Here is a 12,286-nt window from a genome sequence, read left to right as displayed (position 1 = left end):
CAGTAGCATAGAAGGAATATTCTGAAATGAGAATTGATGTTGCACCGATGCAGATCATACTGATCATAATACAGGAGGTTTGCCTATCCTTTGTGCATATTGCTCTCCAGTGTAACCTTCTGGATCATTTCTCCATTGATTCCACTTCACTGTTCTAGTTACCAAAAATGGAAATATTTAATTCTAGGAGCTGATCAGTGTGTCAAATACACCCAGGAGAAGGAAAGGTGATAATGAAAGGCCGAAAGGGCCTTGCTGCTGAACTCCTCTTTGCTTTGTACTAGTGAGTGCTCCAGGCCCTTACCTTCAGTGTTGCTGAGCATAGGTGCTAGAACTGACTCTTAGAAGCTGCTTCTTTAAGAAGCAATGGAAGCCACTACATTGCCAGAACTTAGCTTGCCTTCACGTCTTTCTGAGGAGGACATTGGCATGAAGGAGGACAGGTAGCTAAGTTTATTAAGACCTCTGGCTCTCAAAGTAGGGCTTGTGTTTAGCCTGCTATTGTGTCTGCAGGGCTTTGTGGGAGAAGGAGAGGCTATAGTTTTATGTAGGAAAGAAGTGAAGACTACTTGTTCTTATGAAAGTGGCCATGGAAGCAGATTTGAGAGAGAGAGAGAGAGAGAGAGAGAGAGAGAGAGAGAGAGAGAGAGAGAGAACAATTCAGATTCAGAATCTTAGCTAAATACTATATATTTACAAAAATAAACCGTTCTATAGTACTGGGCATTTGCTTTCCAGTAGAGCATTTTAATGATGCCTGAGTACTTTTCTTTCTGCGTATTCAAAGAACCCCAATTTCTTCTCTGCCTTGCAGCTTAGATACTGCTTCTTTTCTTTACACGTATTTGTATCTTAATTACATATATATTTGTGGATTGAATCTAGACTTGCCATGAGTAGAGCTGGGGAGCAAATAAGCCGGGTTGAGGGGAGCCTTCCAGAATAACCTGGGAAGTAGTGCTGAAGAATGCTGGGGAATCAGTAAAATTTGCCCATTCCACTTTTCTTTAAACAGGCTCTTCAGCTGGATCTCGGTCCCTTCCATGAACGGAAGGGGAAGTCTGGATCTCACCCATGTTTGTTTCGTTCATTTATCTGCTGAGTGGCTATAGCTGATTTTCAAGCTGGGGTATCTTGCAGGAGACCTGCATCTCTCCTCTCGTTGCTTTTCTTTCCTGATCAGGTGACCTAGTCAGGGAAGGACTCTCCTCTGTATTCTCCATTCTCTCTCACTCCTTTCTCTGTGCCAGACTGAAGCTGGATCTCTTCCTCTTCTTGTATGTAAGTGCAATCTGCTATTGTGGCTGTGAGAGGGGGGACTACCTGTGTCTAAAACGAGTCTGAACACTGTTTAGCCTCAAATCAGCTGTACTTTGCAGGTTTTTTTCAAACAGTTGTTAGTTAATCTGAAAACAGCTCACAAGAAAGTCAGGTCTCTGATATTGACGTAGGTGGCTATAATTAGGTGGCTATAATCTTTGTATACGACCTTCATCTGTGGACCTTCAGCTCTGTGGTTCATCTTGGTAGTATTTTTTCACTTAAATCTTCCTTTCTTTTGAACTGAAAATAGAGAATAGAAAATTAAGAATGTCAGAATGCATCAGGTAATGAAAATTCGCTCTAAAAACACATTTTTTAAAAAAATGCTGAATAAAACAGCATGTAAAATTTGAAAACTTAGTTCAGTTCATCAGTTGCTAAAATGAGATTGTTTCTCTCTGAAATGTTATGAAAATGACATTGGTAGATTTTATATATTTTGTGGTTTTATATTTTGATTTTGTTCCTTGAACCGCCCTGAGACCTCTGGGTATAAAGGTAAAGGGACCCCCTGACCATTAGGTCCAGTCGTGACCAACTCTGGGGTTGTGGCGCTCATCTCGCGTTAATGGCCAAGGGAGCCGGCATACAGCTTCCAGGTCATGTGGCCAGCATGACAAAGCCATTTTTGGCGAACCAGAGCAGCACACAGGAACACCGTTTACCTTCCCGCTGTAGCGGTACCTGTTTATCTACTTGCACTTTGATGTGCTTTTGAACTGCTAGGTGGGCAGGAGCTGGGACTGAACAACAGGAGCTCACCCCATCGTGGCGATTCGAAATGCTGACCTTCTGATCGGCAAGCCCTAGGCTCTGTGGTTTAACTCACAGCGCAACCCGATCTGAGACCTCTGGGTATAGGGTGATATATTATTATTAATAATATTAATAATAATAATAATAATGAAATAATATTAGATAGGTAGGTAGGTTTCTGTTGGAAAAGTGTTGCATAAGGCCTGAGCAACCACCAATAAAATATCTGCTTGTCCCTACTGTGGATGCTGATGGAATTTAGCATCATGAAGCCAGACTTCATGAAAACCTACATGGTCAGTCCTTATGGATCCGGGTCATTTACAGTATTCAAAGTTAAAATCAGCACCATTTATAAGGGGATATAGCTTGGAACCTGGGATAAAAAAGCCTGCCACATAGTATTCCTAATCTTCACATGAGGAAAACCATTGCCACAAATGGCTATGAAATATAACACAATTTGTGTTAATTATTCTTGCCTCCCATTTATATTATGATTTTAAAAGCATTTGGTAGATATCAGGCAATATATATTTGCAGCTCTTGAGAAGTGGGCACCTACAGTTGACGCTGTCAATCATTAACTTGTCATTGGTAGGTGCCCTGCCATCCTTTCCATAGGGCTGTTCAAAGTCCATATGCCTAACTAATCAGGGGTGTGGATAGCTTGAGCACACCTGGTGCACAGGTAAAAATCCTCAGTGTTATGTAAATCAGTGCTATTGATTGCAGGCTCACAAGTGGAGGACCTACGCTTGACAGCTGCTACAGCAGAGATAGAAAAATCTGTATATAACTATGATGTGAGCATTTCAGCCTTGTTTGCAGCAACACCTGGTGCCTTTACTGTTCAGTAGTAATATATTGCCACCTTGTGGCAAGTCATGTAAACAATAAATACGAAATGGACTGTGGACTTTATAGGGCCTGGGTGTCAGTCTGCATGAGGATTTTTTTCCTGCTGCGCATGGGTTCTAAAACACATGCCGCATGATGCACTAGTTAATCTGTACCCTTCCTGCAGTTTCTTTCTGTTGGTTCTGTGTGTTTTCAGAGCTGTTCTTTTACGGGTGGTGGTGGTCCTTCTCTCTATATGCTAGTGCTTGTGGTGTGTTGTAGCATCACACTATTATATTTTCAGTGGGAGTGTCTTAAAACTTTAAAAACATTCCCCACCCCCCAGCTTTTACACCTCACCTTTATCTTAACCTTTGGTTGGCGGAAGTGGGCAGAAAATTATCTGCCATTTTCATGTACAATCCTGCATTTCACAGCCATTAGCAAGCAATAGAGAAGGCAGTCCTTTGTCACAGTGTAGCCGTGAGAGACAAACACACACACAGACACACATTTTCTACCATAAATGAAGCTCTGTAAAGTAGTACTGTACTGTATTTCCCTCCCCCACTTTAGCTCCCTGAATGTTCACCTGCACTATTGTGCCAGTGTTTACAAGGTTAAAAATAAAAAGCCATATGAGGGCCCCCCAATGCCACCAGACACTAATAAGCTACTTCCCACTGTAATCAGCGACATGGGATTACTTTTAGAGGAAGAAGTGCACAGTGCCACAATGTGCTGTCACCACTATGCCTCAAGGACTACACCTCCCCATAGAAATCGCCCCAGACTTCTGGGTTCATCATCTGAGGCCCCTCTTCATGTGCCTTTTCCACGTGAGGTCTGGAGGGTGGCAACACGAGAACGGGTCTTTTTTTATAGTGGCTCCGTTTGTGGAATGCTCTCCCCAGGGAGGTTCGCCTGGCACTTATATATATTTTTAGGCACAAGGCGAAACATTTCTCTTCAACCAGGCTTTTGGCCGATTAATATTCTGCAGCCTTTTAAATGTGTCTGTGGGAAGGGGAAGTTATCGTTTTGTTGTTTCTCTTTTAATTATTCACTTGTGATTTTATCTTGTGTTTTACTCTGTGAACCACCTTGAGATCTTGCGATGAAGGCCGAAATAATAATAATAATGATAATAATAATAATTAATAATAAAAAGAAAGAAAGAAAGAAAGTTCCAACAGTGAAAAGCTGTCTAGGGCATATTTTTGTTAGTGTAAGTATATGCAAGCTTTTGAGTGTTACATAATTCTTTGTTTATATAAAGTCTACATGTGTAATATAGCAGGAGTGGGTTCAAGATATATTATTGTACCTGTTTTGCATAGCATCACGTCACCCAGGAACCACTTATTGAAATATGTTCTTATCTCTATTATAACTATGTATATATATATTCAGTTATGAATATATAAGGAATATACTTACGTAGACCACAATCACAATTCAGCCTGCCCCACAGGTTGAATGCAGCTCTAGAGTTCTCTCTTCACCCCTCAGGACTCTCTGGGGCTCACATCTCCCTCCCCCCCTCTACTGGGCCTGCTCAGTGCCTGCCTTCCTCAGGTGCTTTCGCATGGCCGGAATGTACCCTTGAACTATTATAATGTCTCTTACTGGCATGCCTTGATATGTGTAAACCTCTAGCCACAATGAGGCTGGAAGTAGCTTCTGATGCAGAAGGTAAGAGTCGGATCTGTTGTGCTTTTGCTTCTGGTCCCACCTACCACTGCCATGTGACCCGTGGCTGAATTCCCCATCCCTGTCATTGAGGGAAAGCCTGACCTCTTCACCACTTGTCTGTTGTTTTTGTTTTAATATATGTTTACCTGGTCAACTAATATGCCTGATGGCAAAATTAGACTTGGGTTAATTCTGGTCATATGAAAAGTGTACTTGTAGTACTTACATTTCAGGAGATACTCCTCTTGTGTTCCTGGGCTATCCTTGAAAGAATGGTATTCTCTGTTTAAATTGTTATCCGTTAGAATGAGTAATGTTTGTAAGGCTATGTGGCCTTTTTCTTGAAGAGCTGAGATGCGTTCTCTTTGTAAGGTGAACCTCTTCCCCTCAGCTTTATGATGTTCCCTTGTAGCTCAGGTATATTTAGTGACCAAGCAGTCGAATTTCCTGCCCTGGAAGATCCATCTGGCTTCCTCTTTAATGTCATTTTGCTGTTTCCTTTAAATATTTCGCATACATTTTATAATATCCTTGATATATTTTCATTCTGGCACCTGGTTAGTTATATTTGAATGTGTTAAGTTACTAATTTTTTTGCTTTAAAATGTAGATTCTTGGCCCCTTGAACACTTTTCAGAAATTGGAAGGCAAAGAAGCAAATCATTTATTTTTTAAATTTTTTTGTGGAGAATGGAAATGCATTAGAAATAATATATTCCATTTCCTCCCCTGCAATATTTAGAGGTCCAAAAGTAGCAGCCACAACTCCTGCAAAATAGCATTTCTGCCCTTGGTGGAAATCTGTCCTTATGTGAAAGGAAGCTTTCACATAAATTTCCTTATTTTTGTGGCTGTGTAGAAAAACTGCTTCTTTGCTTTTGGTACTCTGTTCTTTCTTGGTTGTTCTTCGCAAACTTCATGACTAAATTTGAAAACTATACCATCTAAACAACTAATAGCTAAGTATAGTGTGGTGAATGCTACACTGAGTGCTTAACTGATTTTCAAATTAGCCCTTATATTTGTGGTAAACTTACTCTGCTTCTTCCTGTCAGGTGTCAAAAGATGAACGCAGTGATGTCGAAAGTAGCTCTGAAGAGGAAGATGTGACTTCAAGCAACAGGAAAGGAGTCCTTAGCTCTTCAAGCAATGACACCAGTCGGATTAACGGCCACATAACTAGTGGGCAGTGGGCAGAAGAGGAGTAAGAACCGGCAGGGAGACCTCAAGAAAACATAGACTTGTGTTCAAATGACTAGATATGTCTTAACTCCATATCCCCAAGAAATCTTTACTCATGCCGGCGCTTTGCCCCCCAAATCCTCCAGCAGTTCTGAAACAGGCACATCACAGTTTTGTACTAAAGGAATCTAGTTGATTGCTAGTGCAAAAGCTATTTCCAGTTTCACATTTTAAAGAAATTAAGCCATTTTGCATTTAATGGTATCCTATGTTTGCTGAAGTGTGTGTGTGTGTGTGTGTGTGTGTGTGTGTGTGAGAGAGAGAGAGAGAGAGAGAGAGAGAGAGAGAGAGAGAGAGAGAGAGAGAGAGAGAGAGAGAGAGAGAGGTGGGTGGGGAAGCTGTTTTATTTTAAAGATCAACTGAAGCTTTGAGAGAAAGTATTCTTGCAACAACTCTGAAGGTTCGGATCTCAAACAGGTTCTGCCTCTCACTTTTTAATTGCACTCCAGGGGTTTGTTTGTTTTTTAATACACTGGCCTGGTCTAAATTGATATTCCATGCTCCTAGCAGCAAGGACTAAAGCTGTGTCCTGAGGAGTCTGGGATGTGCCACAGCTAGGCATAGCAACCTGGTGGTGGTGGTGGTAGAGACAGGCCAACTTATTTGTTGTTGGAATTCCATTTGCTAATAAAGTTTTATGTCTGCTTGTTTGGGTGGGTGGGAAGACAAGGCTGGTGTTCATTGCTTCCCCCCCCCCCCCGCCAAGTGGAGTACTGTCTCCAAAGTCTTCATTTTGACTTCCTAAAATCACCTGTTTTTCCTACAAATGCTATGGGTTTTGAGTCACATAGGAATTACAAGAAAGAGGTGGATAAATTTGTGTACCAGGATAATAGGCATGGATGATCTGGTTCTGTTGCCGACTTTTCCATAGACAGTTCTACTTTAAGAAGAGAAGCAAGCATGCCGCCCGTACCTGCTTCAGAATCTTTTGGTGAGGTGTCAGTGGGATAAAGAGGTTGCCGCACAAGGGCTTTGAGTCCCTCCCTCCCTTTTACTAAATGGTACTTCAGGGGAGATGAAAGGCAGCAAAGTGTTGTCATGAGCAGGACTTTGAAAATGCCCTGAGTTATTATCATTTTATACTATTGTTTACTCTGAATAAAAAGAAATTTGCTTGAAGAGTTGGGTCTGTGAATTTTGCTTTACTGAGGAAGGTTGTGTGCATTCTGATTTTAGATAATCTGCTAACGTGCTAACATTGCCAAATTACACAGAAGCAGGAGATGGTGCTGGAAATTTGAAGGCTGCAAAGCAAGTAGCACATTAGTAGTATTAATTCTGTGGGTACTGTTAGCTGAGCTAAACCCATCCAGGGCCTTATGCTGGTCTGGAAGATGTTCAGCACCCAAAGAGTTGCCGATTCTCCCAAATGGCCCTTTTTTCAATCTAGGAACAGCCAGGTGTACTTCCACGCAGCATGTGGGGTCTACTTGTATGTGCAAATTGGCCTTAGAGTAGAGCTTTCCAAACGGTGTGTCACGACACGTTAGTGTGTTGGCCGTATTGTGTAGGTGTGCCACGGGAATGCTCCCTGCTCTCCTCCTGGGTTTGGTATTAAAACTGAATTACTGTGTTACGAAATGATGCATGTCTAAAAAGTGTGTCACCAACATGAAAAGTTTGGAAAGCTCTGCCCTAGAGTAACATTCCATGTTTCTTACAGTTTAGCAGTCACCTTTATGCCTGCTAGATTCTTTCTGAACTCTGTTAAGGTGTGATGATCTTTTACAAGCTCTACAACCAAGAAATGGAGCCCAAAACTGCTAATTATCATTTTATAGTATTGTTACAGGGCCACCAAATGATTCTGGGTCAGAGTCCAATTTAGAAGAAAACAGCTGCTGCCCTAGATAGTCTAAAGAACGTTGCTTTTTTCTGTTTGACCTCTCTGACATTCATGTATCTATGTATGTATGTAACAGTCATATCATGGGTGAAGGACAGAGGAAATCAGAGGTGGTACTGTTGCCGCTTCTTGTGACCTGTTGTCACAAGCAGGAAGTAAAGATGCAACTTTTTCTTGCCATGATTTCCTCCCATTTCCCTCCTATTGACTTCAATGGGGATATTAAAACTATGTAGATACCAGGTCTGGCATAGTTTATGGGATAAGGAGAGGACTTAGGATCCTGTAGTTCCATAGCCTCCCTGCCACCCAATGCGAACAGCCCATTTTGCCCCATCACCGCCACACAGAATATTACCCTCTCTCTCTATATATATCCCACCCACCTGGCTGGGTTTCCCAAGCCACTCTGGACGGCTCCCAGCAGAAAAGTAAAAACACAATAAAACATCAAACATTAAAAGCTTCCCTAAACAGGGCTGCCTTCAGGTGTCTTCTAAAAGTCAGGTAATTGTTTATTTTCTTGACATCTGAAGGGACGGCGTTCCACAGGGAGGGCACCACTACCAAGAAGGCCCTCTGCCTGGTTCCTTGTTTATTGCCAGTTTAAGTAGGAAGCTTCCTTTATTTCTGGTTTGAGCTATCTTTCATAATGCTTATGCATACTGAACATGTGTATAGGAACTGGGAGTTTTACAGAGCGGTAGTTAATAGATATCATGGTTTAAAAACTACGGTAATACAATGACCCTCTGAATCAGTTACAGTGGTACCTCGGTTTATGAACATAATTGGTTCCGGAAGTCTGTTCATAAACTGAAGCGTTCATAAACTGAAGCGAACTTTCCCATCGAAAGTAATGGAAAGTGGATTAATCCGTTCCAGACGGGTCCGCGGAGAACTGAAACGTTCATAAACTAAAGCATGGGTATAATTGGTTCCGGAAGTCTGTTCATAAACTGAAGCGTTCATAAACTGAAGCGAACTTTCCCATTGAAAGTAATGGAAAATGAATTAATCCGTTCCAGATGGGTCCACGGTGTTCATAAACCGAAAATTCATAAACCGAAGTGTTCATAAACCGAGGTTCCACTGTATTAAGTTTCACAGCCTTTAGGGCCAAGCTAGTTGTTACAATAAGTTTTTGGCTGCCACACATCCTAATTCTTACCTCCTCTGTATCATCTATTTTATTGAAAGTATTTTTATATGCTATTTAAAATATTTTTATATTTTATTGAAAGTATTTTTATACAGAATATTCCACTTTTCAGCCAAAAGAAGGCTCCCAGAGCAGCTTACTGCAATCAGTGATAAATCAGTTTCTATTCTCAGGCTTTCTATTCCATCTAAAGGATACAACACAAAAGGAAAAGAGATTAGGAATAATGAAAGTTTGTTTTTTTCATGTACAAAACTCTTAGGGTACAGAAACCCTATTGGTGAAAGGTTAGCCTTTGCTGTCATCATGTTGACTTCCTAAATGAGACGCTTCTAGCCATTTCCATGACTTTTTAGTGGGAAGGGTAACAGCAAAGGATGAATGAGCATTTCTAAACTATTTTGGCCTAAATCATTATTTCACAAAGTGGAATTAGCAGTAACTGGTAGAAAGACATTAACAGCTTACTCAAGGCATGAGATAACTTCACTATCTAGCAGACAATCTACATGTGACATACCAAAAAAACCAACACCCTGGCCTTGACAGTTCTGAACACTATTCCTCCCCCTCCGCCTCCGGCCCTATATATGCTTTGTGATTAGTATAGTCTGCTAAACTAAAGCTACCCTGGAGCCATGCTGTTTGACACACATTTCACCTTACCTTGATACAATCTTTACAGCAGGTGGAATGAAGCCATCCTAATCCAGCCTGCTGTAATGAGATTTTTATTTCTTGCCTAATTTGTTCTTTGTGAACTCTTTCTTGCTTTTGTTTATTATTTAGAAATGAAAAGACAATGGCCAGACAGTTGCATAGCAGATGGTATAATTAGATTTACAAGAACAGAAGGGCCGACCTCCCATTGACTGAAGTAGGACCAGAGAATGCAACATCACGTTCAATATTACTTTGCTTTTTGCAAGGTTTCTATTCGGCAATCCTCACATCTGCAATTGTGTCAGTTTTTCTATTTTCACATGTCTTTTATCAGAATATGTATGTCAAGGCGACATCATTTATTCCCACATGGAAACACTTGTTGACCCAGATGTAAAGACAGTGGGACGCACCTTTGCTTTAAAACTTAAAGCAGGAAATTAGTAAATGGAAACAGATGAAGTACCACAATACCAACCCACAAATCATTTGCAAACTTGTAGGCTCAGCCAGAGAAATCCTGTGGCAATCTGTGTTTATCATATTGTTTTCCTTCTTTAAATGAACAGGAGGATGCAAAAATAAAGAGGGAAACAATTCTGTGAAAACATCTTTTATAGTTAGATGCTGCTAGCAGTGTATATTTACAGAAACAAGCCACATATGAAACATTCAATTATTGCCGAATTCCACAGGTGTTTCCATCCTTTTATGCATCACACCCTGAATTAGTGATTCTTCATGGCAGATTCCAGGGCTGCATTTTCTGAAATGAGTTTTTATTGCAGCACACCAGTCTTGTATTCATTAAGCATTAAGTCAGACAACAGGACAGTGTTCAGTCCTTAACAGCTTCTGCATTTATTTCCTGCTGCTCAAGTTGCTTCAGCAAATTCCTCCTCTGGAAAAAGCGATATACTCTGACACTACAGAGGTAGCCACCATACAAGGTAAGGAGCATCATGGACCCGGAGAATGCTTTATAGCCAAAGTCAGCCAGCTGCTTTGCAGAAGCCATTATTGCTGTGGGAAAAAAGCAAAGGGGGGTTACTATTTGGGTTTGCATAACACAATAACTCATTAGATCTTTTCCATTATACCTGAGGTATGATCAAAGGAAGGAGTTGAACAGAAAAGCACATTTTAGCAATGTATGTAATCAAGGCTTTTCAGTATCTAAAGAGTGAAATTGTTTTGGGGAAAATGAGGTGGTGGTGATGGGGAGAATATATATTCAAGCTTATGTTTCCCTCCTTGGGCTATTTCAGTTGACAAAATTCATACTAGGCATGTATGGTTTACTTCTGCTTGATTAGAAGAGGCTCGGGAAGATCATAATGCCAGGCACGTATATTCTCTAAAGATATTCTCAAAAGAAGTAGATAGTTGCTGGGACTAGGAATGAAATGGATAATCGGGTAAAGATTTGGGGACTAGGTAGAGGCACCAGAGACTACAGGCAACCCCCCATTTACATGCATTTGAGTCATGTGCGACTGCACACATTGCCGTGAACTCCAAAGTGGCACTTTTGCAAAAACAAAAAACCCAAGCAACTTGGAACAGAAATACATACTGGTACTAATGCAAGTAATAAGAGACACATATTTTAAAACTAAGATAAAAAATGTTTCTGAATTACTACTGCAGATGCGGGGGGGGGGGAGTACTGTCCCACTCCCCACCCCCAGAGACTGGATGCCCTCAAATAAGCAAAACAAGAACAGGAACCACAATATCAATGCCCACAAAAACACCTGGGAGAATAAAAATGTCTTGGGCCGGCACCAAAAATATGAAGACTGGCTGATGCCAGCTAAGCTTCCATGATGAGAAGCAAACGGAGGAGGGGCCTGACTGAAAACAGCCATTTTCTCGTTGCCATCCCTCGGAGGGCACGTGCATAAAAAAGACATTGAGAAAGACATCCCATTGGTTTAAACCCAGAAGTCTGAATTGGGCTTGGAAGCAAACCGCCAACCCTCAGTAGGGTTGCCACCTTGGTTCTGGCAAAATGTAGGTGTGGGTGGATGACTTTTCTCCCCCACCTCTGGTGCTGAAGTGACTTCAATGCTGATCTTTTCTGTGAACCGCACTGAGACCCCCGGGCATATATATAAGTCCAATAAATAAGTAATAAATGATAATAAAGCAACCCGTTACAGCCTATTAACGGGATGGCCCCTCCTTAATGTGTCGCGCACACGCACACACACATACAGGTGCACACATTGGAATTTGTCAATCTGCCTGTACTCGGCCACCCAGAGCTTAAATCCGCGACCTTTCACACAGCTTTCCAAACACACGCATTTGGAGACGACCTCTAACTTGGCAGAGAGACAAACGTTATTAATACAGGTCGTAGGATTTGACACCGAAATATGGGGCAATCCTGTATTATACAGGCCTTATCCTTCAGGAAAAGAGTGACCCCGGCTGCACCTCAACCTGTTTAGCCCTAGCTAACAGCGTCTCCTCAGGACTGAGCTCTACTAAGTTGGTTTTCGACCATAGAGCTGGAAGGGACCCCCAATGGTCATCTAGTCCAACCCCCCCGCAATCCAGTCTCTTAACACTATCTGTAAAAATAAAAATGCGACCCCTCCCTAAGCGATACAGCCCTGACAAATTATTAAAAAACAATACAACCCAGCCCCAAGCACACACACTATTCACCGCCGCCTGGCGCAGTCGCGAAAAACCTCTCCTTCAGCTGCCTTATTGCGCGTGCAGCTGGCAGGTTCACTTCCGGG

General features: G+C 41.6%; 2 protein-coding genes across 3 annotated transcripts in view; one reads left to right on the top strand and one right to left on the bottom strand.

Annotated features, from left to right (window-relative positions):
* Window positions 1-6,978, top strand: part of CERS5 (ceramide synthase 5) — a 31,801-nt gene extending 24,823 nt beyond the window's left edge. Inside the window, exon 10 of the mRNA XM_035108087.3 lies at window positions 5,670-6,978. Within this exon, the coding sequence (XP_034963978.2) occupies window positions 5,670-5,822 (153 nt within the window). The 3' untranslated portion in view covers window positions 5,823-6,978. The remainder of the gene's footprint in view (window positions 1-5,669) is intronic.
* Window positions 6,979-10,127: 3,149 nt separating this feature from the next.
* On the bottom strand, window positions 10,128-12,277 carry COX14 (cytochrome c oxidase assembly factor COX14). Of its 2 annotated transcripts, none has more exons than XM_035103787.3 (2): window positions 12,201-12,277; window positions 10,128-10,553 (listed from the first exon to the last, which is right to left on the bottom strand). In XM_035103787.3, exon 2 carries the CDS (start codon window positions 10,546-10,548, stop codon window positions 10,369-10,371), a length of 180 nt encoding a protein of 59 aa, XP_034959678.1. In that variant the 5' UTR covers window positions 10,549-10,553; window positions 12,201-12,277; the 3' UTR covers window positions 10,128-10,368. The 2 variants fall into 2 exon arrangements, with proteins under 2 accessions (XP_034959678.1, XP_034959679.1); XM_035103788.3 differs by having other exon boundaries at window positions 12,210-12,277.
* Between the last annotated feature and the right edge of the window lie 9 nt (window positions 12,278-12,286).

The sequence above is a fragment of the Zootoca vivipara genome, chromosome 2, assembly GCF_965207765.1.
Source record: "Zootoca vivipara chromosome 2, rZooViv2.hap1.1, whole genome shotgun sequence".
Classification (NCBI taxonomy): domain Eukaryota; kingdom Metazoa; phylum Chordata; class Lepidosauria; order Squamata; family Lacertidae; genus Zootoca; species Zootoca vivipara.
Note: the sequence above shows the minus strand (reverse complement) of the source record. Positions and strands in the feature narration are given on the sequence as shown.

What these genes read in the sequence shown, in the direction of transcription:
- COX14 (XM_035103787.3), bottom strand. Translation starts at nt 10,548, where the DNA reads ATGGCTTCTGCAAAGCAGCTGGCTGACTTTGGCTATAAAGCATTCTCC.